The following is a 24,632-nucleotide window of genomic DNA, read 5'->3' as shown; positions in this document are numbered from 1 at the left end:
AGTAATATTGGAACGACAACCTCCACTTGCTATGAAAAGCGAGGGAGGCTTGTTATTGCAGCCCAGTGGTGCTGCATTGGTAGTGACACACTCACCAGTCTGTGGGAGGTCAGATTTGAATTGGTCCATCAGCGGCTGGTGATCACTGAGGATAACACTGAGGATAACAGAGGAAAGAAATATACATTTTATTGAAGGGTGTTTTGTTTGACCTTTCGCCCTTGGTCTCGTAGCACCACTCTGAGCTAATATGTTGAAACTTAATCTATAATCTTTTCATCCCTCATGTCTCATCATACATAAGCTCCTCGTGGTGTCATTTATTATGCAGCGACATAGCCTGTACTTAATACCATCTCTGCCATTTCGCCTTCCTGAAATAGTTGACTTTGTCTGTCAGGCTGTGAAAGAAGCAGTGCATTCTGGTCTTAGTAGCGTTGATGACTGCTGGCTGGCGAGTTCTATCTCCTCTCTGCTTCACTCACTCTCTCCCTCCCTCTCTCTCCCTCCCTCGCTCTCCAATCTGCACTGCACTGAGAGAAGCATGTGGAGGAGAATTGTAAATGTGCCGAGCTTTGTGAATGTGTGTATCCCGAGCGCGCGTGTGTTTCCGGAAGAAGGGGAAGCGATGCACGAGAGGAGATAGGAGTTACACGAGGGAGCGCCTGCATCGCTCCCCTGTCTGTGCACTGTATGCACGTGTGTGAGTATGCATGTATGTGTGTGCACGCTGCAATGCTGAACAGGGAAAGTCGCTACCTCTGCCCCCCCCTCGCTGGGATTATGTAGAGGCCCAGGGCAGCGCTGCGTCTCAGGGAGCGTGGGATGAAGGGCCGGAGCTGCTGGGACCCGGGGACGGTCCGCTCCCTCTGCAACTCGGGCTGCCTGAGTAAAGTCAACCAGGGTCAGTACAGCTATGGCTAAAGCTAGAAGACATTAGCTCGGAGCTGTCACACTCCTCTCCATCTGTCCAACGACAAAACCGTCCTCATCTGGCTATCTCCTCCTCATCGTGTGTGTCTGAGAGGTAGCTGTCATTCCTCCATCCATTTCCCTCTCTCTCCGGCATCTGTCATCTGTTGCCCTGTCGCCGTGGATGCTGACATCTCTGCAGCCTTCCTCAACAATGCAGTGCCTCATTGCTGTAAAAAAAAGAGAGCAGAGTGTCCTCTCTCCTGCATGCAGTCTCCTTCCCTCTTCCCCTTCCTTTCTCCTGTGCTGCTCTCGCTCAGACTCATTTCCCCCTCTCTTCTTTGCGCCTGCTCCACCTCACATTTGCATATGGATGAGTCGGAGCCTGCCAGGCCTACGTGTTGTGTTGGCAACGTGCATCTGTGTTCGCGTATTATGTGCGTAGAGTTCATTGCACCATCCGAAAGTGTAAAATGCGACGTGCTGTGTTTCTCAGGGTCCTAAAGTGCAAACGGGACAAGTAGAGTGGTGAGAGCAGTAACTAAGGACCATAGTTTAATTGGATTTGTGCTCTGACCACTCACACAAACAATACTAGTCTGCATAATGTTGTCTAAATGGTGAAGGATTTTGCACAGATCAAATCAATATTCTATTACTGCTCTTGGCGGGTTAATAGTATCCTATACGGTGTACTTCACAGTGTATGTATATGAATATGTACTTTTGGAGGAACAATGAAGAAATGTGTTACATCACATTTTCCCTTCACTGCCCATCTTATTCTATCTTTCCACCTCTCTCACTTCATCTATCATTTTTCTTGCCCATGGCAGAGTTGGACAATGTTGAGTTGAACAGCTGTGCTCTAAAGCCCCGGGCTCGCTGTCTCCTCACTTTGCCTGTTTGTTCACTGAAATGAGTTTGGCATAGGTGGTATAGGCCATGTTGTTTCAAGACTTTTCATAGTCGACTTCTGCACACTCATACATGTTCTCTTGCAATATGAATGTTGGGATGTGATTAAATTGCACAAAGAAAACGAGTCGGAACCAACACATCTCAACTCTGGACATCGATCCAATAGTCTGAAATCCTCCGAGGACAATATATTATAGTACTAGCTGTTCTCTTATAGTGTCACAACATAGTGTGAATGTGACTAAAAGCCTTCATAAGAGCGTCCTGTATGTGTCAGTGTGGTAATATTCAGATATGAATGTGCTTTGATCTTGTGTATAAACACTTGGCTTATACTGCCGTTGCCTCCGAAGTAATGAAACACGGATACAGAAAATACATTTTACATGCAATATATGTGGATTTAAATGTGCTAAATTCGATATTCAGAGCATTAATACAGCATCAAAAAACGATTTGCTTTGTAAACATAATGTCTATCTGAGCAGAGAATGAAGTCACTCTCCGTCTGTGTGTGTTGTTATCGGAGCTTCTCTGTGCTTTGTTGACATCGCCGGGCCGGCCGTACATGCCTTTAGTGCATGTTCGTGCATGCGAGCTTGCCCCACTGTCTGGCTCACCTCGCTGCTGCTCTGCACTTCTCTCATACGGCGTTTACAGCTGATACCGACCGGCAACGTTGTCACAGAAGCGTAGCGCCCACCCTCTGGTTTCCCCTAAGTTTAATACTGTTATCTCTGTCGGCACTTTCGCCGTTGTTTGCACTGTTAAGTGCTGTTAGCACTGTTTAGTGTTGTCAGCACTGTTAACTGCTCGCCGGGGCCATGTTGAGAGGCAATAGAAATGCTCCCAATCCCGTATTTAGTAACTTTAAGATATTTTAAGACAACATGGGAGCTAAAAAAAAATGTAGCTCAATCAGTTGGTTTGGATTGGAGATGAGTCTTTCGTTATATGTGAATCAATGTAACTAGTAATATAATACATGATGAGTAGCTCTTAACCACTTTTTTCTTGGCTACTACATTAAAAAAGTTGGGAGACCCCCGTTATAAAACAATGGACATTTAAAAAAAAAAAAACGTTAAACTGAATTGTTACTGTTAAAATAGCCTTTTCTAGATCCACGTATTCATTGTATCCACGTCCATTAACAATTAATTAATTATCAAATGGATAGAAACACTAAATAAACATATACTGTATATTAACAATATGAGGGTAAATCAGAGCCCACTGTCTTTACCAAGCAACTAAATCAACTTCCGCTGGCACCAATCCAAATAAAGACCAGTTCTTGGTAGAACACAGTTAAATGGAAATTACTTAGTCCACTAACAATGGTTAAGCACTGGCTCTCGGCCAGTAGAAACCACTTTAGCTCAGTAAATTGGAGAGCTCACTGTTCCGACTGGGCCACTGCTGAAAACAAAAGTAACAAATAGAACAGCCTGAATAATAAGATGCTTTACAATGTCGCAGCTCCCCATGAGAGAGCACTCTGGGAGGCACACACATGCCAAACAGTCATATCTGGTTGACAGCCATGTCAACCAGATATGACTCCAGTGCTCCAGTTTTAGGCAGGAATTGTGGAAACTAGAAGAGGAAAGCAGTATGAAAGAAAGTTACCAGAGAGACAGAAAGTTGCTTTTCTTAATGCTAACAAACCTGACTGCAATCTGACGAGCCTCTGAAACATTTTTTGACTTCTGTCTAATTACATGTAAGTAACCATGCAGTTGTGAAAGTCCTAGGGCATTTAACAACTGTATCCTTGTAAAATTACTAATACATATACAGAGAAAGGCTGCCTGTTGTACTGCATTGATCCCAGAAAGTGTGTACACTTTTGCTTTTGTACCATATTTTGTAGACTTGGTTTGGCATTTCACATCACTCCATTCGTATCTATATTTTAATAGAAGCATTAGTCCCTGTGCATGGGAACAAAATCTATTTATGAAGCTGAAGGTTGAGTCATTGATAATCAGTGGTATCTGCAGTCAGGCTATGAAATGTTCCCGTACCCAGTGGAAATCTCTCGGTGTACTCGGGCTGCTGTGATGAACAGAATTCTTTTGAGTGGTTTGTCAAACCTCTTTTGGATCTCTGTGCTACCATGTGAGATTCCACATCACTTTGATAATCACTTCTTAGTGAGATACGTATGTGTTTCTGCTCTGAGGCTGAACAGGAAAACTTTGTTAGTGTGTGCACAGACAGTTGACATTTTACTTTTATCCCTCCCTAGTTACATACACATAGTCCCTACACTTCTTGTATGCATTTCTTACGAGGGGTCAGAGAGCGCAGGGTCAGCCCCTGGAGCTCCTGCTGCACGCTCATAATTTTTAATTTTTCAAATATTAATGCACATAACTTAAGAGTACTTTAGAGACACCTCTACAACTGCTCTGTGAAGGCTCTTTTCTGGTTTGATGGCAACCTTCATGGCTCATTATCCTGCAGCGCTGGCACTGGGACAATTAGCATGATGGATCACGATCTCCCTGTGTTCCCCAGGTTACTGACCCATGGATCACGATCTTCCTGTGTTCCCCAGGTTACTGACCCATGGATCACGATCTTGCTAAATCTTTCCACATCATCAGGGTGTTCAATGAGAGACAGTGACAGTAACCCAACTGTAAGTTCTTATCAATAGTGTCAAAGAGAAGATCAAAAGGCTTGTCAACCTGTTAAAACTTCTTTTGGGGTTAGAATTGTCATTGCAGTTCTTCGTAGGAGTGGGCGATATGGATAAAATACTCTTTGTAATGTAATTTTATATTACAATATAGTTATGAGATACATAAAATCTTCCAGAAATCAACTGAGAAACAGTCTATGGATAAGATATGCATACAGGAATCTCTGTATTGGATGAATTGGCCAGTGAATATAATATTTCACCAATTAAGGTATTTCATTGCATTGAAGCAACCCTGCTCATTGATACGCAACATTCACCGTGATGACCCAATACAAAACAGCCAGAGATAATAGAGGGAGAGCTTCCACGGGATAAACAGTATCTCTGATGGCTGACAGATTTGTATCGTCTCAAAGTTAATATCATCCTAGTGCTGAGATGATTACATTCCAGTAGGATTATGCCATCTGAAGCTAGTATTTAACCAGGAATCAGTTCATGATCTTTATATACGTCACAAAAAGCAGAGAGTCAAGTTACAATCCCTAAGATTTCAGACCTGGTGGATTTGATGACACCTGTGGTTACCGTGGTAACAACAAGCGAGGTTTAATGGAGAGGCAAAGTCCGTCCCCTCTCGGTGGACCCCATGGGACCTTATTTTGGAAAAAATTTGAATGGTAGTCAATGGCGAGAGACAAATATTTGTTTTGATCCTGTTTGAATTGCACATATGATGTTTGTCAATTTAAAATATAATTTTGCAAGTCAAGAAAGTTGCATTTTGTAGTAGGTTTGTCGTTGTAACCGCTCAGTAAACTGCATCTCTCGTCTCGCAAAATAAACGTCACCAACATTAGCTAGGTAGCTAACTTAGCTATGACCACGCAGAAATGAAACGTTATCTTACCTGATGTGTTTTATCCAGCGACTCCTAGTGTTTTAATCAGCCGGGAAGAGAAAGAACGAGCGAGACCTGTTGCTTATGTGAGTACATCCCAGTGTGAAGCACGCAGACATTGTAGCTTCAGAGAGAGAGACGTCACTTGTGCGACTTTTGTGTGTGTAGTGTTTTCTAATTACGTATTTTTACAGTCTTATACTTCAACAGTTTTACGACAAACTGTGACTGTCGTGACTTCCTTTTTAAATTGACAAACATAACGTGTGTGATTCATGGCGCAATTCAAACGGGATCCAAAAAATATTTGTCTCTCGCTGTTAACTACCGTTCATATTTTTTCTGAAATAAGGTCCCATGTTGGTCCACTGGCAGGGGAGGGACTTCACCTCTCTATATTACAGGTCCCAGAAATCTGGAGGCTAAAATTACAAAAACAAATGCTGGATCGCATTTATGGATGTATGAATTTCCTGTGAATCCCACGTTCACGTGAGGGCAGCTTGAATCCAGCACGGGGAGGGCAGACTCCGCCACTTATAATGAAAACTACTATATAGAGAGATAATTACAGAATCATTGTAAATACATTGAATGGCTATTTCAGAAAAAATGGCAACCGTAAATAATAGGCCAACCAAAAAAAGGCTTTGATTCCAACAAAATGATAACGATTCTACCTTTAAGTGAGCAATAATACTGCGTCTCAAGTATGTGTTAGTGTATTATGTTTGTGCACGTGTTAGTTCAGCGGCTACTTTAAAATTGTGACACACAACAAGCAAATCATTTTGGACTGGAAGATATGCACTGTGCTGTGGAGTTGCACCTGATATGCTGTCAATGAGACGTGTCTTTTATATACCAGACCTGATTTACATGAACTAGGGCAGCTGTCAACAGACCCTCCTCCTCACAGCCCGAGCAGCTGTTTACATGCATGTAAATGAAGAATTTGATAGTGAGCATGCATTCAGTTAATGTCTGCTTACCAGTTTTGCTTACATGTGGTTAAATTAAGCTCGTTGCAATGAAAAATCTTTCATAAATATAGTGTACATCAGACAATGAAGAGATCGCTGCAGACTGTTTGAGATGGTAAACACAGGCTTCACGTTTTGCTTGTGATTCATTGTCTCTGTAGAGCAACAAACTTTTTTTTATCATTACTGCAGTAATATCCTGGAAATCCTGTCACAGTGACCAGACTTGTGTAGATGAGCTCAGTTAGTATTCTGAGGTTGTAGGATAATTAACGACCTCAACCCTCAGACTGTAGGAGTTATGCAGTAAGCAAGAGACATTTTCCTCTCACAGGTTTGATGCACCACCTGGGAATTCATCAAATTTACTCAGCACACCAGAATATAAATCTACAGCTTAGTAGTCAGCAGTCTGATTGTTTTTCTCTTTGTCTATCCTAGCACATTTACAAAATGTTGCTGAATTAAAACTCATTGCTTAGTTGCTGCAGTTTGCTGTTAATCTTTTCTTTTGTTGTGTGCTGCTTTCTGAGAGTGTTCGATTGGATACACTGCCAGAGCTGTACTGCAGAGCTCTGGGGACAGTGATGAGTTGCACTGCACAGTTTCTCATTTGCTTGTGGAGAGCTGAGCGCCGTGTTACTGGGTTTAACCTGCTGTCTCCTCTGTTTGTCTCCTCCTGATGCATCTCAGGGGAGGTATGGAGCCAGTTAGCAATTACTGGCCAGGATTACACTCCCCTCCCCTGGGACGCATCTTCGCTCTTCATCTACCTTGTTCCCTCTTCTGTTTCTGATATACTTCTCATATATTCTCTTTTTTCTTGCACACTCCATCAAAAAAGTCAGCTGCAAAACACTCGTCTCCCTCTCTCTTTGCTGTCAGTGCTGAAAGAAATCTTTTCCAACCACAGGTACAAACTCTCCGTGGTCTTCAGAATGTATGTGCATTATGGCTGGATAATTGGAATCAATATCTGATAATCATGATTGTTTAAATACTGATATATATATCACAGACAGTATATATACAAAATAATAAAAACACATATCAACACATAGCTTAAATGAAAACACATAGCTTCATAGCAACACATAGTTTCATAACAACACATATCTTAACCCCTTGCAATTCCGTTCTTTCTTTAGAGGGATAGGGGAGGGGGACAGGGGATGTTCAGGGGTAGATAAAAAGTCAACAATTTATGCCACATAGAAGTGTTGTACGTCATCTGAAAGCTGGGAATCTGAAGATTAATTTGAGCTCAGCACTGTGTGTCAAGTTGTTCTAGTCATTAATAAGAAAAATAAAGAGGGAAAAAACATGTGTGTGATCTTCTAACATCTGATCTAATCAGCTTGAACACAACTTGGAAATCACCAAGAGTCATAAAATCAGTTTTTTTGCAACACTTTGGAATATTAAGTGCCTATTTCGAGGAGACGGAGTAGGATTTATTGCAGTGCTTTTGTGTTAGACTGCATTATTTTTTAGCAAGGTGTACCTAAACTGGCAACTGAGTGTATACAGTATGCATTATCTGTTTGGATCGCCAATCATCCCTAAAACTCTGTAGTCTATGCACAGTACCAAAGGTCTCATGTGACTGTGTGGCATGAGATTTAGTAATGAAATACAATTTTAAGGATAATATGAATTCTGCTAGTAGTTTAACAAAGAACATAATTTATGGAAATTATGTTGCTGCTGGCATGCTCATTTGCTCTACAGTCCACAGTGACTCTGACCTGTAAAAATGAACTGTAATAACTTTTAGAAATAAAAGTGAGCTCTTTGCTAAAAAAAAAACTTTTACATTTTTCTCTGACAGTAGTTTCCCCTCTGATTAGACCTTATATGTTCAAATACCATCTTTAATCCAGAGGGGCAGGACATGTCTCCCATGTGCTCGGCTGCTCTACGTGCACGTCTTTCTGCCACAGGGTGACGTCTTGTCAGCCAGGGGGCTGGCTCCACTGATCTGACAGCCTGTCCTCCGGGACAAGCCGAGAGACGAGCCCTGACAGTGGGACGGCAGCGAGACTAGTGCTCTCCCAATTACACTCTCCCACATCTCATTTTCCTGCTTCCTCTCCCTCGCTCTCCCTCGCTCATTTGCTCTCCACACTGAGATGCAAAATAAGGAAGGAGTGAACAGAGAATAAGCTATAGTATGCACATGCTGAGGATGGAAGGAAGATGGATGTGTGTTTATGTGTTGAAATGTTGTGATTTGATGAGCTGTGACCTGTAAACTGATACCCCAGTTTGCCTCAGACACAGATATTTGCTTAGATTATATCATCATCTTCTGAGTAGGAGGGTTCAGTAGAGACAGGCTGGGAACTGGAAACAGACGTGCATTTGTGTCGATGCAGGGTGTTCTCTGAGGTGGCGGACTGTGGGGGAAGGGGTGAGGTAGGCCGCCCTTGAGACATGACTGGCGTGATAATGGGCTCCTGGCCTTGCCTCGTGGTGTCGACTTCACTACGGAGAGCCATCCATCCACATCTGTTGTTGGGAAGGGAGGGGTTTGAAGGGTTTGCAGTGACACTGATGCACCGACAGCACAATCCAGTCTTCACTTTTGATTCCAGGTCTGAGTGATGATAGAATATGTTTAGCTTAAAGGGTTTTCATCTCCAGTAATCAAACTTGTCTGGTAGTGCTTGACATTTTATCAATCCTATGTGGATCTGGCTCAGTGAACCAAGAGGACATTGCAGAAAGGATATTTCTGACATACTTGTGGAGGCTTCATTTTTAGATCGAAGAAAGCTTTGTGTCATTGAAGGGTGTCTGGACAGTAGAGCCAAGCCAACAGCAAAAATGTGTGTTCTTGCAGCTCACAGCTTGTTTCAGTGAGGTTTACGAAAGATAATTAGATTTGCAGGCGACGAGCTGTAAGCAGAGTCTCTTCTAAACAAATATTACCCGGTACATGTGACAGTTTATTTTTAAGTGGCATTGCTTGGAGCTGCTGAACTCATTGGCAGAATGAGGGTGAATATTAAGAGCAAGGCTTCACTGCAGTGCTGGAAACGTCTTCGCCTTTGCCATGTATTTTAGTTTTCTCTTAAACGTCCCAACTGTACATTATCTTTTTTTCCCGTAATAATTTATTGGGAGTAACAACAGGCGTACAGAAACATACAAATTGAGTACAAATGTGAATGGTTGTCCCTCCATATTTTGGTATTTTTCCCCCAAAGCCCCCTCCCACCTAACTCTCACCCATTGCCGATAGAAAAAGGATAAAGAACAAAAAACTAAGTTAAATTAAATTTTAAAAAAAGAAAATAAATCGATTAAAATTGAAGAAATAATAAAAAATAAAGTACACATTGACAGTAATGATAATTATAGGATAAATCCCAAACTACAGATAAAATAGGCTGATAAACTTTACCATGTACAATTGGACAATTTAACTCTTAGTGGTAATTTCTGTTTACATAAATCAAACTTTATAATGTCATACAATTTAGCCGATGGAGAGAAATACATTTCATATGCCATAAGTCTATTAGTCTGTCCAAATACACCATGTCTAAATAAAATTAAAACATATATTTAAAAAATTACAAAATACAAGTGGTCTTAATCATATGGAAGCACGGTCAGACGGTCAAAATAAGATAAGAGGAGCTGCCAGATATAGTACCATTTCTGGGCTGATCTGCAAATGGCAAATTCAATTTCTTTCCAGTTTAAGGAACACGATCATATCCTCCATCAGGGATGATGACGAAGCGGGTGCAGAGGACTTCCAAATGTACATCATCTTTTAATATTGGAAAGAGTTGTCAGCTTGAGCCAATCCACTGTTATTTAAATCAATGCTCTCCATAAGAACAGATGCAGCCGTAGCATCCCATGAGCCACTTGTTTCCTCCTCACATGTCTAAACACCACCCAGTGTCCCTACTCTGTAATTTCATACTCTCAGATGTGGACAGGATGCAGAGCACTGGGCTGAGTTTTCTGTAGCTCAGTCAGTAGTGACTTTGCCACACAGTAACATTGGTTTTCCTTCAAAACAGAAAATAGCCTCATGTTTTAGTTTGATTTCATCGAGCGGGTTACTATGGATCAGTCTCCAATGTTCAATTGTTTGTTTGTCTGCTCCTGACTGATACACAGCTTATGAGATTTCGAAAAAACTTGAGGGTAGGATGCATTATGGGTCCTTGCACCTTGCACACTCTCAACAAACCCAGCCTTGATCCATGAAATAACCTCTCTCTTTAACAACTACTGTCAAAGTGCAGAGAAACTAATTTGCTGGTTTCTGGCATTTCAGATCTACTGTACACTGATTAGTTGTTTGTTCATGTGTGATACACAACCTCCTGTTAACACTGATCAGAACTAGAAGAAACTTTAGGTTTTAGCCTTTCAAAAGTTGCTCTAATTGGCTTAATCTGGCAAGTACAAACCAAAATTAGAAGTTTAACAAGGACTTTCTTTTTATTGCAGATTTTCACAAATAACAAAGAGTACACTTGTTAAGCGTCATTGGGTTTTTTGAAAGACTCTATGTACTGTAAGTCCAATTTATTATTATTATTATTATTATTACACTGTATCTCATCTAAAGCCATGTAGCCATGTTTTATATGGAAATTCCTCATTTTGAACCCCGAGAGTGTACAGTACATATATTTATCCAATCAAATATGATTTATTTGGGGCAGGCTTATTGTTGCCTCGTGGGAGGAAGTTCAAAACTACATCAACTCACCAACTAACTTATCTATTTAAAGCTGCTCTGTCGTAGTCACACTTTATCAATCTAAGGCTTAATTTCATTATCATCTCCAACTCTGAGCTCACTCACCTCTTTCACTGTCTCTTGCTTTCCTTTGCACTGCAGCTGCCCGTCTCTCAACACAGTCAATTTTCAGACTTCTACATCGTCAGCCTTTTCTTCTTCTTCCCCTGCCTTTCTCTGCAGTGTCTTTATTGAAATTCAGTGTAACTTGATTCCTACTCTATTGCTGGCCGGTAATGGGTGGATGGATTTCTGATCCACGTTCGCTTTAGGGTTTGTTGTCGCTGTAGGGCTGCTGCGTCGACCTGTGGCTGGACTGTTTTGTTTTCGTCTGTGCCTTCTAATGGCCAGACAGTTGTATCTCTCTGAAAGCCTTTTCAACATGTTCACACATTATCTCTGAGGCTTGAGCTCAGTGTGTGTGTTGTTTTTTCCTGGTTGAACTTTGGTTACCTTTGGGTGAAAATGGATGCACAGGAATGCAAACATGGTGAGAGATTTGTTTTCTTCCCTTCTCTTTGTCCCCTTCACTCACCCTCACTTGGTTTCTTTCTACCCTCACTCCTCTTGGTGTTCTTTCCTTTTAGTTGAGAGGACTTTACCCCAATCTATTTATGACCAATATATGTGATGCTAAAGTACAATAGGCTTTTATTCAATTTCGGAACCCATCGGCTATCGGTCTGGCGATGGATAGGCCTCTGGGGGCTTCCTTTTCCGTGCACTGCTCACACGCTTACAGTCCGATTGGCAACTTGAGATACAAGACTGGAGTTGGATTGAGAGACGACGTGTACGACCAGATTGTTTTACAAGTAGCCAGTTTACAAGCTAATTTTAAACTAATAAAAAGCTAAATCCTTGTCAGACGATAGCCGGTGGGTTCCCAGACTCCATTTCAGCCAACATGTTCCGCCTCTTTTGCCTCCGTTGCCTCCAGATTCTACATATGCAGAATCTGTTTATAGAGATTAGCTTTTACTAAACACATCCTGTCTTCTGTGGTCATATTTGTAATCTTGGTCTGTTGATTGGAGCCCAATCTATATATTCACATGGTTAATATTATTGACCATCAACTAGTATAGGCAACGCTGCTGACACTATGTACTGAGCATTTTACCGGGCTGGACCGAAAACGGATTCCACTGACTCTGGTTGTGTGGCCGTTAAAGTGAAGCGAACGGAAGTGATATGTCACCCAATAAATTACAGAAATGCCAAAGACGTGTTTTGAGGCAATTCTGTGAGGCTGTTGTTAGTCACAGCAGTGCGTTGGGGTAAGTGCTAACATCAGTGTGCTAATATGCTCTCAGTGTCAATGCTAACATGCTGATGTTTTGCAGGTATAATGTCGTATTAATGTTACCATGTTCACCACTAAATTCAAAGTACAGCTGAGGATGAATAACTTGTAAGTGGTGAATAATGCTATAGGACTCAAAAACGTTACTCACTTAGAGGAACAATATTGTGCTGCCGTTGCATTTAACAAAAGTACATTTGAAAAACGGTACAATGAGAGCATTGTTTCCGGATGTAAAGCATCAGCTCTTCTTAGCAATAAGCGTCCAGTGTGGAGATATCTCTGTGCTGCTTGTTTCTCAGCGGAGCTTGACGTTCCACTGGCCAAAGGTCCCGGACAAATTTGAACTCCGTATAATACTGTTACATGATGTAGTCCCGAGACTGCCAGGCGACCAGCATCCCCCAGGCGGAGATCCATGTTATGCTTGCATGGTGTAAATAGGCTTGACAGGGGCGATAGTCTCTTCCACTGCAAGGTCACAGCCAGCTGCCATGTTCTTTAGGAGGAAGTGTTGCTGTAGCGCTGCTTCTCACCAAGACTGTGACAGTCTCTCCTATCAGCTACACAGCAGACCTTTTCAATGTGACAAAGCATACTCTGTATGGTGGAGTGTAAAAGACAGTAGAACAGCAGTTTCTTGACATTGGAGGGTCAGCATTAGAGGATGTGGAGAGACTTTCTCTCTGCGTTCAAACCTTTAAATATATTTTCCTTGGTGAGATAAACAGTATCCTCCTTGTCCTCATTTTCCTTATTTTTCTCCGTGTTCTCCTGCTCCTTCTTCTCGTCTGTCATCTGTTTTCTTAGTTTTACTAGTAGCAGTATTTTGCCTTCTCTTTTCAGCATGCCAGAGTAAATTCACAGGCATTGAAGCTGATTCTATCAATTCATCACGGCCATATGGGCTTGTTTTGTTAGCTGGATTCATTAAAACAGAAACACACAAACACAGATGCTTTTATGTTGGGAAATATTCTTCTGATTTGATACACACACAGGTGTACAAACATTTCTAGTTAGTTCAGAAAATCAGGAGATCGGATTTCTTCTTGGATTTGTTCCTTTTACGTTGTCAGTAGTTTGTTCATGGACCTTGGCCTTACCCTTGGTTTATTTCTGTCTTACTATGTGTGACCTTGTGCTTGCAGTGTGTGCATACGTGTGTGGCTGACGCTGCAACACTGTTCACATATGTTCTGTTTAAGCTTGAGTAACTTCTCTTTAGTGACATCATAGTGAAAAGGCAGCTGCTACCGCAAAGGCTCATGGGTATGGATGAGCTGCTGTCTGTATTCAAATACAGCTTACAGTAAATTTACATTTGATAAGCTACCAAGAATTTCTGCAGTCAGTCAGTCAGTCAGTCATATTTAATGCGTCACTGTCTAATGGATGTATTTATGTGAGTCAAAGGGAACCATCTGTAAAAGCTATGTAAATGTAAGTAATTTGTCTTTTCATCATTTACATTTTTTTCTTTTCATTCTTTGACGAACAACACTTAGAAAAAACAAACACCAAAACATAGAAATGGGTAAACAACACTTTGTGGCCACAGTGGCTGCCTATACTGAGTTAACACTGAGCAATGGAGGAGTTGGATATGTGTTTGCCATGGTAGCTTGGGGAGTCATCTTTTAAAGAGGCTAGATGTTATCTGTGCCACCTGTGGCCGTTAAGTCTACGAAGACGCGAGCGAGCATCGGTCAAATCAGGAAGGCGACACGTGATTGACAGACATCATGTTCATTAACGTTAGCAATATTAGACAGCTAAAACCACAATATCACTTTATATCTCACATGGTTGGCAGTAATGTTAGCTTACCTGTCCAATAGGAGTTTTGCCAGCTTGGTGTCTGTTCTGATACCCAAAAACCAAACCAAGGTCGATGCATGAATCGAAGGCCCGGCCAATGTTGATCCTAGTTTTCCCTCGACGTCGGTTACATTCCTGTTTTCAAGATTTTTTTGTGTGCCTCCGTGGAGTTTGTGTTGGAGTCTGAGTTGTGGTGGGGGCTGGTTGTTTGATGGAGTTAGTGGACTCCATTTCAAACCGAACGTTAGCTCTGGTTGCAAACTGAAGCGGAGCTGAAGAGAGTAAAGGCGCGAGCGCGCGTGATGTCTCATTTGTTGAATTTTCCTGGAAAAACCGGCCCGCATTCTTCACATTACAGCTATACAGTTAATGTTGCACAAAGTTGCCTAAGAGAAACCTTTCTAAATTGATTTTGTTAATCTTCTCTTTTATGATTGGTGTTCTCAAAAGCCCCAATAATCGTGTCTTGTTCAAGATGGTGTATGTGTGACCTCTTACCTCTCCCCTCTAGATGACTCGGGGGACGAGGAGCCTACATCCCAGTCGGACCGCAGCGAGCTTCAGGGCACCCTGAAGATACTCGTCAGCAAGCTCGATGACCTCAGCACATGTAATGACCTGATCGCCAAGCACGGGGCGGCCCTGCAGCGTTCCCTGAGTGAACTCGAGGGTCTGAAAGTCCCTGTGGAGGGAGGGGAGAAGATCAAGGCGGTCAATGAGCGAGCCACCCTCTTCCGCATCACTTCCAATGCTATGATCAATGTAAGTAGCTGGGACACACCAGGCTATGCTGCAGCAGTGAGCAGAGTGGCAGCGTGATCAATGTGACAGGAATGCCAGTCATCTATAATGCCCTAGTTTGTGCGTAATGAGAGATGAGATCACTTTATAGTGTGACATTTTAAACAAGAGTGAGGTGCAGGCATGGAGAAGCAGTTCATACCAGATCCTGTTAAACCTACTTAAACATACCATTTCTGAATGGGGGTTAAAAAAAACAAAAAACTAATCTGCTAGAGGTGATGGTGGTTCCCCGCGCTCGCAGCTTAATAACAATTCAATTTATTGTTAAGAATACTAACATCTCTGCTGTCTTTTTGTTTAGCCAAAAATCACAAATTGACATTTTTTCCCTCAAAGGGCTTCACAATCTGTACAACGTATGTGAAACTCACGTTATATTTTCAATTTGATTTCAAAGTAAGTCCCCAAAAAAACTTTTAAAAAAAAAAGAATAACCTCAGGAAGAGCTTTACTTTATCAGCTACATTTAACTGAACAGTACAAGGGAGGCAATTAACAATTATTTTCATTGTTGATTAATCTATTGATTATTTTCTCAATTAATCGATTAGTTTTTTGGTAAATAAAATGTAAGTAAATTGTGAAAAATGTTGATCAGTGTTTCCCAAAGACCAAGATGACGTCCTCAAATGTCTTGTTTTGTCCACAACTCAAAGACATTCAGTTTACTGTCATAGAAGAGTAAAGAAACCAGAACATATTCACATTTAAAGGTACAGTGTGTAGGGTTAGGCGGCATCTAGTGGTGTGGTTGCAGATTGCAACTGAGTACCCCATTACCCAAACCGATTAGTTGATTATCTAAATAGTTGCCGATTAATTTAATAGTTGACAACTAATCGATTAATCATTGAAGCTCCAATCACAACAACCATCACTACCAAGTTTTCAGTTCCCACTATGTGTTGGATGAGACTGCCAGCATATGCTCTACTGTATCTGGCCCTGGTCCACTCTCCTCAACGGTAAATACCATGGGCTTTACAGTGTGTTGGTAGTGGACAAGAGTTCAGGGAGAGTTGAGGTCCTGAAGGAGTGATACTGGATATGATAGTGGGTGTGGGGCGAACAGGGGGACAGGAATAGCCCCTGTCCCCCCTGTCCCTCTCAAACCCTCGACCCTCCCTGCCCGGGGAGGAATGTCAGATCCTTCTGGACTACCGTTAGACAGACAGACCTGCTCCTCTGACTAAACAACACAATCACACAAGGTTTGTCTTTTCTTCCTGCTTCTCTCGATGGCTTTATTGACAGCAATGTTTATTATTGTGGTAGTGTGTGTTTATTTTTGCTTTAATGCATGCCTGACTGAATTTTCTGTGACGTGTCTGGCTGTTAGGTGTAAAATGATTCTGTCAGATTCAGTCGTGGTTCAACTTTAAGATTTGGTTTGAAAACAGGCAGTAGGAAACTATTACTCCTAATATGCTTCAGTATGTGCTAATGCAGCTTGTTAAGAGACTTGAGCATTAATCAATTATGACAAGAAAAAAAAAATTTAAATCTAGATTGCACTTGAATTATGTGAAAGCCTGTCGCTCAAAATGATGAGCACCTTGTTTCTCTCTGTCATCCTTTTTCTTTATTAATTGGAATGGGAAATTAAAAGTTACTGGACAAGCAATAAAATAGATCCTCTTGGATTGCCTAACTCATTAAATGTCATTAGGTTTGCCAAGAATGTGCTTCTAATGAGAAAGAAGTGCTGCCACAAACTCCCTGTAGTGATTTTGGGGGTTGTAAATGGTTTTCTTCGAGCAGAAGACGGCGCAGGATATTGGTGTTTCTGCAGCTATTTTTTCAGCCGTCATTACTTGGATGTAACTTTAGTTTTCTTATGCTTTTCCAAAGAAATGAGGCTATACATGTAGACAGGGAGTAAAGGTTGGAGCGGTTGAGGGAAGAAGGAGGCCATAATGACAAGACACAACGGCATGTTCTCTGTGATCTGACCCTGGCCTGACGAAAGGGTTGCATTAGTTCATTTAGTGGTGATGTAACTTGTCACGCGTGCCACTGAATCCAGGCTCTCGCACGTTTGTGTTTGCAGGCATTTGCACACCTACCACTTTCTGTTTGTGTGATTCAATCACATGAAAGTCAAAGTTTACTCAAGTTCATTGTATTCTTTGCTACGTCACTCATTCAGGACTTTTTAATTCGACACTGACTTCTGTTGATGCCACGTCTTGCTTACACATCCTTTTCTGCACGCGCATTCGTTTTTAGCCTCAATGAACCCTCTCATCCCCGTAACAGAAGTCACATGCAGTCTGCGTTTGTACCGGAGACTCAGCATAAAAAAAGTGGAACTATTATACTTTTTAAGTGGGTGTTGAGTTTCATATCACGGATATCTCTGAGGAAGTGGACCACAGTGTCACATGCACTTCTGACATTTAAACTGAGGCTCAGAGATGGATGTTTAAACACTTCATGCAAGACTGGTGGAGGTAAGAGATGGACTGGATGTTTTTACTATCAGATATTTTGCGATTTCTATCCATAGTTTTGAGCAAAATAGTTATAATCTCAAACATCTAAAACCACTGAAATGTAACTTTTGTAAAGGGTAAGGATGAACACCCTGTAATACATTAAGTTATAAATCAGTATTGCTGGAGAACAATATGAAGCTAAATACATTTATAACAATTACTTGACTGCATGTGTTTATCAAACGTACCACTCTCTGATCAGGGTCAGAAAATACAGACTCACACATGCAGGGTTCAGTGAACGGTCGTAGCAACTACATGTATGGGATGAAATATTGATGCTATTGTAATTGTAATACAGTGTTTATCTTAAATTGTATTTTTAGCTATGAGTTTGTATTGTTTCTATTCCTGGTTTCCCCTCTCTCTGTTGTCAGTGATGATGTTTTTCAAGACAACAAGTAAACTTAATATGGTTATATATTTACTACGTCAACATAAAAAAAAGTAGTATCCATTATGGTCAAATTGTACAACAATACAGTTTTGAATTTAAAACATTCATTTAGTTACTTGGCAAGATTAACGACGTGTTACACATATTGAATATATTTAGAAATAGTTTTAAAATTTCATTAAAAATATCACCTCTTTAAAAAGTGACAATAATAGTGTATCAGTTTAACATCGTGTTTGACAGAGAGAGTGATATGCTGCATTTTGACGGGGGCTGAAAATCACTTTTTCATCAGACAGATAGGTATCCTGCTGTCTGGAAACAAATCAAGGAAGGAGTAAGGTGTTACCGCATCCTTGTTTCTCTTTCTGCTGCCTTAAAGCTGAAGTAGGCGAGATTGGAGCAAATAGGATTAAAAAAGGTTATTTTTATATTTATCGCTATATCGTGACAGTAGTACATGAAACGGGTAACCTGGAAAAAAATCATGTGCCTCTGTGTCCTCCGGTGTTCCTAACAGCATCTGCAAGATTTCACTTACTGGAGGAAAACAAGTAGTCAGAACTGATCTGAGGTCTGCTGTCCAGCTGCTGTCTATGAGAGCTGGCTGTCAATCACTCGCGAAATCCGACCAAACGGTCAAACTAGGGAGCGCTGATCAAATATGAATCAATATTATGTTACATTAATGCCTATTTCTCTCCTCAAATGTTTTCAGGATCATCTTGTAGTGTACGGTTTAGCTGTAAAATGAGAAAGTTTGTGACCGCTATTGTGAAATCTGGTGAAGGAACGCCAAGTTCTGGCCACATGACCGGAGCACAGCCAATAGGAACGCTCTCTCAATGAAATGACCTGTGATTGGTCAAAGTCTCCCGTCATGGGCTAGATTATTTAAAGCCTGAAAACAGAGCCATGAGGAGGAGCAGAAGTCTAGTTATCTCTCAGAACACTTGAATTACAATACGCTGAAAGGTTATTATGGAATTCTGGCCGAATGATGCCAAAAATATACTGATTACTGCAGCTTTAAAGTGATCCTGCACTCTCACCAGCCGGAGAACAGACATTATTTTAGTGTCACATTCGTCCCTCCAGCTCGCTGCCTGCAGCCACAAATTTATCCAAGTGGTTCAAGCTAACTCTCAACAGCCCCTCTGGCTCTGCGACCAAAAGAGGCATTTGCTGTAAATACTGAGAGGACCATATGTAGTCATGTGCTGTTCCACTCATGTGGGAAGAACAATGGCTAGCCCCCACCAAATGCTACAAAAAGGCTTGATTGTTTCCAAATGGTTATTCAGAAACCCTCCTGTGATACTATGACCCTCTGCTGACCGCTCAATAACTGTCACATGACATTTTCATCATGCATATTGTCAGTTGGGGCATTCTGTCAGAAATCAATCACTCTCTGACCTCACCCATTTCCATTTGAACACATTATTCCTACAGTACATGCTAACCTATATGAGAGAGTGTTACGTGAACGTGGTTTGATTAAACATAATGAACAACCATTCAGGAGACGGGGTCTCTTAAAGTTGACCCCTGTTGGATGACCACTCCTCCTAAAGACACAGATGTATTCTTAAATAATAAACACATCAGTATGGTTTTCTGATCATCGGAAAGCTAACAAATAAGGTTATCCACAATGTTATTACTTTTCCGAAATAAGTAAATATGTAAATGAGATGTTTTTTGCGTAGGGTAGACACTTCTTTACGTCTCCTGAAGTTTTCATGTTGTGCCCGCTATCAGTTGAGCAACAGTGGACTTCATTGTATACGGTGGGTAGGTCAGTCTAACACATGAATCCTTAATGTTGCCTATGATTCACCTCAAATGTTACTTCAATTTTCTTTTTGTTTATCATCACATTATTAAAATGAAATCGCATGATAAGGAAGCACAGATGTCAGCAAAAGTGTGTAGTGCAAAAGTCATGTGAAGATCTTTACTTTTTATTTTGAAGCCACAGGTCACAGGCTGATGATGCTTTGCTCATCTCATTTGGACTTTTTGTTCCGCCTGTTGCTGGGTTTGGCTCCGCTGATGTGAGCACTTTGCCTAAATCAACAAAACTTCGTCACCAAAATGCAGAGTCAATATTATAAGCAGCTGACGGATGAGCTCCCACAAGAAGATGAAGTGTTGGTGGTTGGAGATTTTGTAGAGAGTTTTGTCATACAGTATGAAACACAGTCTCACTATTGGAACAAGTCACAAGCCTCCTTTCATCTTTTTGTCTGTTATTGGAGGAACATCTCAGCATGTACTATCTACACACATCTACTTCTCAGATGGTTGTGCAGCTCAGTACAAAAACACCTGTGGTGTGGAAGCAGAGTGGAACTGCTTTGCAGCTGCTCATTGCAAAGGACCATGTGATGTGACAATAAAGCGTCTGGCATCTAGAGCTAGTTTACAACGGCCATTTCAGGACCAAACACAGACTGCGCATGAATTGTACCTCTTTGCTAAGCTTCACCCAAGAGTGAAACTTAACTCCACACCACAATGTTTCAGTTACTTTTTCAGGGTCTGAAATTAAGCTTTTTCCTCTCCTGCCACAACATTTCTACCGGCCACTCAGTTTTTTTGTCTGCCACTTCTGAAATCTACAGTAGGTAGAATACTTTAAAATTGTAAATACTGAGTCAGTGGTACCAGACCATAGAATTATGGAATATATCATGTAACCTTAATCCAGGACTATATTTAATTTACGAATTGCTTTTTGGAAAACCTATCTGCCGTGGTGGCAGGTGACCTGAAATTTTGACATGCCACCGCCAACATTTAGCCTGTATTTGGCAGGTGGCAGATGCTAATTTCATTCCCTGGTTACAGGGCAGTACGAAATTAACTTCTTGCACACACAGTGACCTTCCACATTATTTACTTTCCCAAGACATCCTGTTCAACTTGTGGCTTCAAAATAAAAAGTAAAGATCTTCACATGACCTTGCACCACACATTTTTGCTGACTTGTGCTTCCTTATTATGTCATTTAATTTAAATTTTCTTTTTTCAGTTTCATGTGTGATGATAAACAAATGAGTTCAAACGAAAGTAATATTTGAGGTGAAGCAGAAAATCATAGGCAACATTTAGGATTCGTGTGTTAGACTGACATATACTCAGAAGTCTGCTGTTGCTCAATTGATAATTGGCAAACCATGAAAACTACAGGAGATGTTAAGAAGTATCTACCATATAACATTTAAAAAAAAATAATTAGTTTTGTTCAAATCGAAAGGGCTGTGGTCAGAACGTGATTGATTTCTGACAGAACGCTGTGAGGTGTTATTTAGGTTCATTGACCTTTTGAGCGCACTACGAGGCACGGCTGTCAGACAAATGCTGACATGTAATATTATGTTTGATCTGAAGTAACCTCTCAGCAGTAAAAGCAAGGCAGGAACAATGACGCCCGCTCTGGACTCAAATATAGTCTGCTATGCAATCAGAGGGTTAACCTCTGGCTCGTCACTCACTGATGCTTTCCATGTTTCCACTGTGCTCCGAGGCACATTTTACACAGCAGGGAGAGCCAGTAGACGGCTCATTAACATATTGATGATTGCTCGAAACAATGGTGATAAATAACCTCGATTACAGTCATTGGAACAAAATGTCTTTACATTGTTTTCCATCCCAATGTTCTCTCTCTCATATGGTTGTAAGCTACCAGGAAAAAATATCCTGATGATTTTTTTTCAGTATAGTTTTATCTGTTGACTCAAATAAAGGTGAAATCATTTGTAGAAGTAATCTTTCTAGTTATCAGTTTATTCTTTTGGTAAACCTTTTTCTTCTTGGTATAGTTGTTTTTCATATTTCTACATCTGAGATAATGGAAACCAGATGTGCTGTGAGGCCCTCTTGGACACGTGTGTGTGGACATCAAACACATTACATGGGGAGCGCATGCATGTTTCATATCAACATGTGATCGGCGCATAGCTCTATGCTAATTGGTCAGAATGATGGTAACTTTGAATAAGTAAAGGAAGTTGACCAATGGAAAGATTTTTCATGGTCTTGGAGAAACATATATAACTTGTGAATCTTTCTTCGAGGATACATTTCTCTTTGACTTCTGGTGTCTTGTGTTAAGGTATTATGTCTCCTTTACAATTATATTCTTTAACTTCAGTGTGTTTTGTGTGTTTATTCAAAGTGTTATAATTCTTTATAACACATTCATATAGATTTTATGATTTTAATGGTTTTAAGAAGGTGTTACCTAGACTTGGACAGAAACCAAAAGAAGGCAAAAATCTGAGCTGTTAGTCATCGCAAGTGGAAAGTAAAGTAGCAGCTTGTTGAGAATTATGAACATCAGAATTTATTTCAGGATGTAGATCCATTTTTTCCGACTGTATATCATAAGAATTAAAGTTTCATTGCTGTCTGTGTGTTTTCTGTTCTTGTGTGCGTGTGTTCCCCCAGGCGTGTCGAGACTTCTTGGACCTAGCAGAGACTCACAGTAGGAGATGGCAGCGGGCGCTGCAGTATGAGCGAGAGCAGCGTACCCACCTAGAAGAGACCATTGAGCAGCTAGCCAAGCAGCATAACAGCCTGGAGCGAGCGTGGAGAGAAGCACCCACGCTTGTTTCCACCACACCCAGTGCCCCTACCGCCAACAAGGGTGAGAATGACTATCTGTGTGGTACTTACTCGCTTTACTGGCTAACAGTCATGTGTGACCTCAGGCTCAATATAATAGACAGTCCTCATGCTGAGGAAGTTTTTTAAAGTTGTGTCAGAAGGTTTGGATTATCACTAACTTAGAGATGGTAATTACCTTCACCGAGGACAGTACTGTAGGTCGTGTGGTCTCTTCTGTCAGTCTGTCCATCCATTTGTTTATTTTCTTATTTGTTAACCAACATCTTGAAGACAAACGGCCAGGCTGGTATGACAATTGTTTTGTACATCCATCCTCCAAGAGGAAGAAACCTATTGATTTTTGTGACCCCATGACCAAACAAGAAGTGGTGTAACTGTCTCATAGCACAGCGTAAAGTTACAGGGAGGAAGACACGGTTGATGGATGCATAGTGTTTGTTTTTATAACTTGAAAATGGGGTACCCCACGGCTCAGGGCTTAAGATTCTGACCATCAACTCTAATGTCCCTGGCTTGTGTCATATCTCTCTCTGCTGTCTGTAATAAGGGCTTAAAATGCTCTCCAAAAAACTAACCCAAAACAAAACTGGAGAATGTGGTTCGAGTTCTTTCTCCTACCAACAATCAGAGTTGGTTTCCTTTAACCATGAAGGCAATTTTTCCATAACAGTAAACAGTTGTTTAAGTTGTCTTTACTTGATTATACTGTACCGAACCATAGAGGCAGGACATCAGAAAAGGCTCATGTGGGTCATTTAGAAGACACTGAAAACAACCTCGGTTGTTGTTTTAAGTCTGCGGACTTGGATGTTTAACTGCTATCCGGTGAAAAATGTAAAAAAGGTCTGCACACTGTGTCGACGTTAAGTGCAATATATTAGCACATCTTCAAGTAGTTTTCGAATAGTAACTTTATGAGCAGATGCTTTTCTTCAGACTTTATAAATATGCACAAAGACGCCATCTTTAAATATAAACTCTGTGGTCGCATGATAGTCACATGATAACGCCGGTGACCCATATACACCACACATGACTACAAGTAATGTTACATGTATACTAAAACAAGCACATACAGTTTATACATAATATACACAATCATGTCAAAAATAACTGCCATTTGGTAAAACTTTGGCTTCACTTTAGTATTCTGTCATTTATGCAGTACAATGCCGGCTGTAAAGGTAACGGCTCACCAGAGACATGAGTCTTTTCTCTTTTAAAAAGTTGGAGTGGTGAAGGAACATTTCATGACCGTTTTCTGTGTTCACGATAATGACGTAGTTGAATCTTTATTGAATAAATCCATCGTATGCATCACACTAAGTAGTATTACATAGAAGCTGGTTTTAACAGAATATGATGGAAAACAACTGTTTTGTGAAAACAGTACATTTTGTTCATTTTGTTTGATAACTGAAGATCATATTTTTTAATAGTCACTTTTAGAAAAGTACTGAATTGAATGTTGAATACTGAATATTAGAAGCTCACCCTGAGGAGCTCGCATCACTCAGGCTAGTTAACCAGCAGGAACATTGCCAATTTTACTAAGCTGATTATTCCTTGATTAATCGCCATGGGTATGTGATTATACACTGCTCTCTCCTGAACTCTGTAGATTACGAACTCACCGTTGTATGTTGGCTCTGCTAGTTTTGGATACAGTTTGCATTTAATCTCAAATGTATGTGTCCTGACAGGAGGGAGTGGGAGGCTGCGCAAAGAAGAGGCGAGTGATGAAGATGAGGATACTGAGTACTTTGATGCCATGGAGGATTCCCCTGCATTTATCACAGTGACTGCCACTGAGAACACACAGCACAGGTCAGTCGCACACAGGGAGACTTTTCTTTTTTTTTTTTTAATTAGCCAAACAGCAGGCCAACTGAAAGACAGATACGGGGATGAAGGTTTAGTTGAGTTATAATACCTAGTCTGCATGTGTAATAAATAGGGCTGTCAAAGTAAACGGGATAATAATACGTTAACGCAGATTCATTTTAACGCCACTAATT

The 24,632-nt window shown here is 40.9% G+C and overlaps 1 protein-coding gene across 3 annotated transcripts in view; it reads left to right on the top strand.

Moving 5' to 3' along the window:
* osbp2b (oxysterol binding protein 2b) overlaps window positions 1–24,632 on the top strand; it is a 55,877-nt gene that overhangs the window by 22,024 nt on the left and 9,221 nt on the right. For 2 of the 3 annotated variants that reach the window (XM_074637958.1, XM_074637956.1), the window contains exons 3-5: window positions 14,786–15,036; window positions 22,435–22,633; window positions 24,318–24,441. In XM_074637958.1, the coding sequence (XP_074494059.1) occupies window positions 14,786–15,036; window positions 22,435–22,633; window positions 24,318–24,441 (574 nt within the window). Of the gene's footprint in view, window positions 1–572; window positions 905–14,785; window positions 15,037–22,434; window positions 22,634–24,317; window positions 24,442–24,632 lie in introns of those variants that run through there. The other variant, XM_074637959.1, reaches the window with a different exon arrangement.

The sequence above is a fragment of the Sebastes fasciatus genome, chromosome 6 (genome assembly GCF_043250625.1).
Source record: "Sebastes fasciatus isolate fSebFas1 chromosome 6, fSebFas1.pri, whole genome shotgun sequence".
NCBI lineage: Eukaryota > Metazoa > Chordata > Actinopteri > Perciformes > Sebastidae > Sebastes > Sebastes fasciatus.
This window is presented reverse-complemented; position numbering and strand designations above follow the sequence as displayed.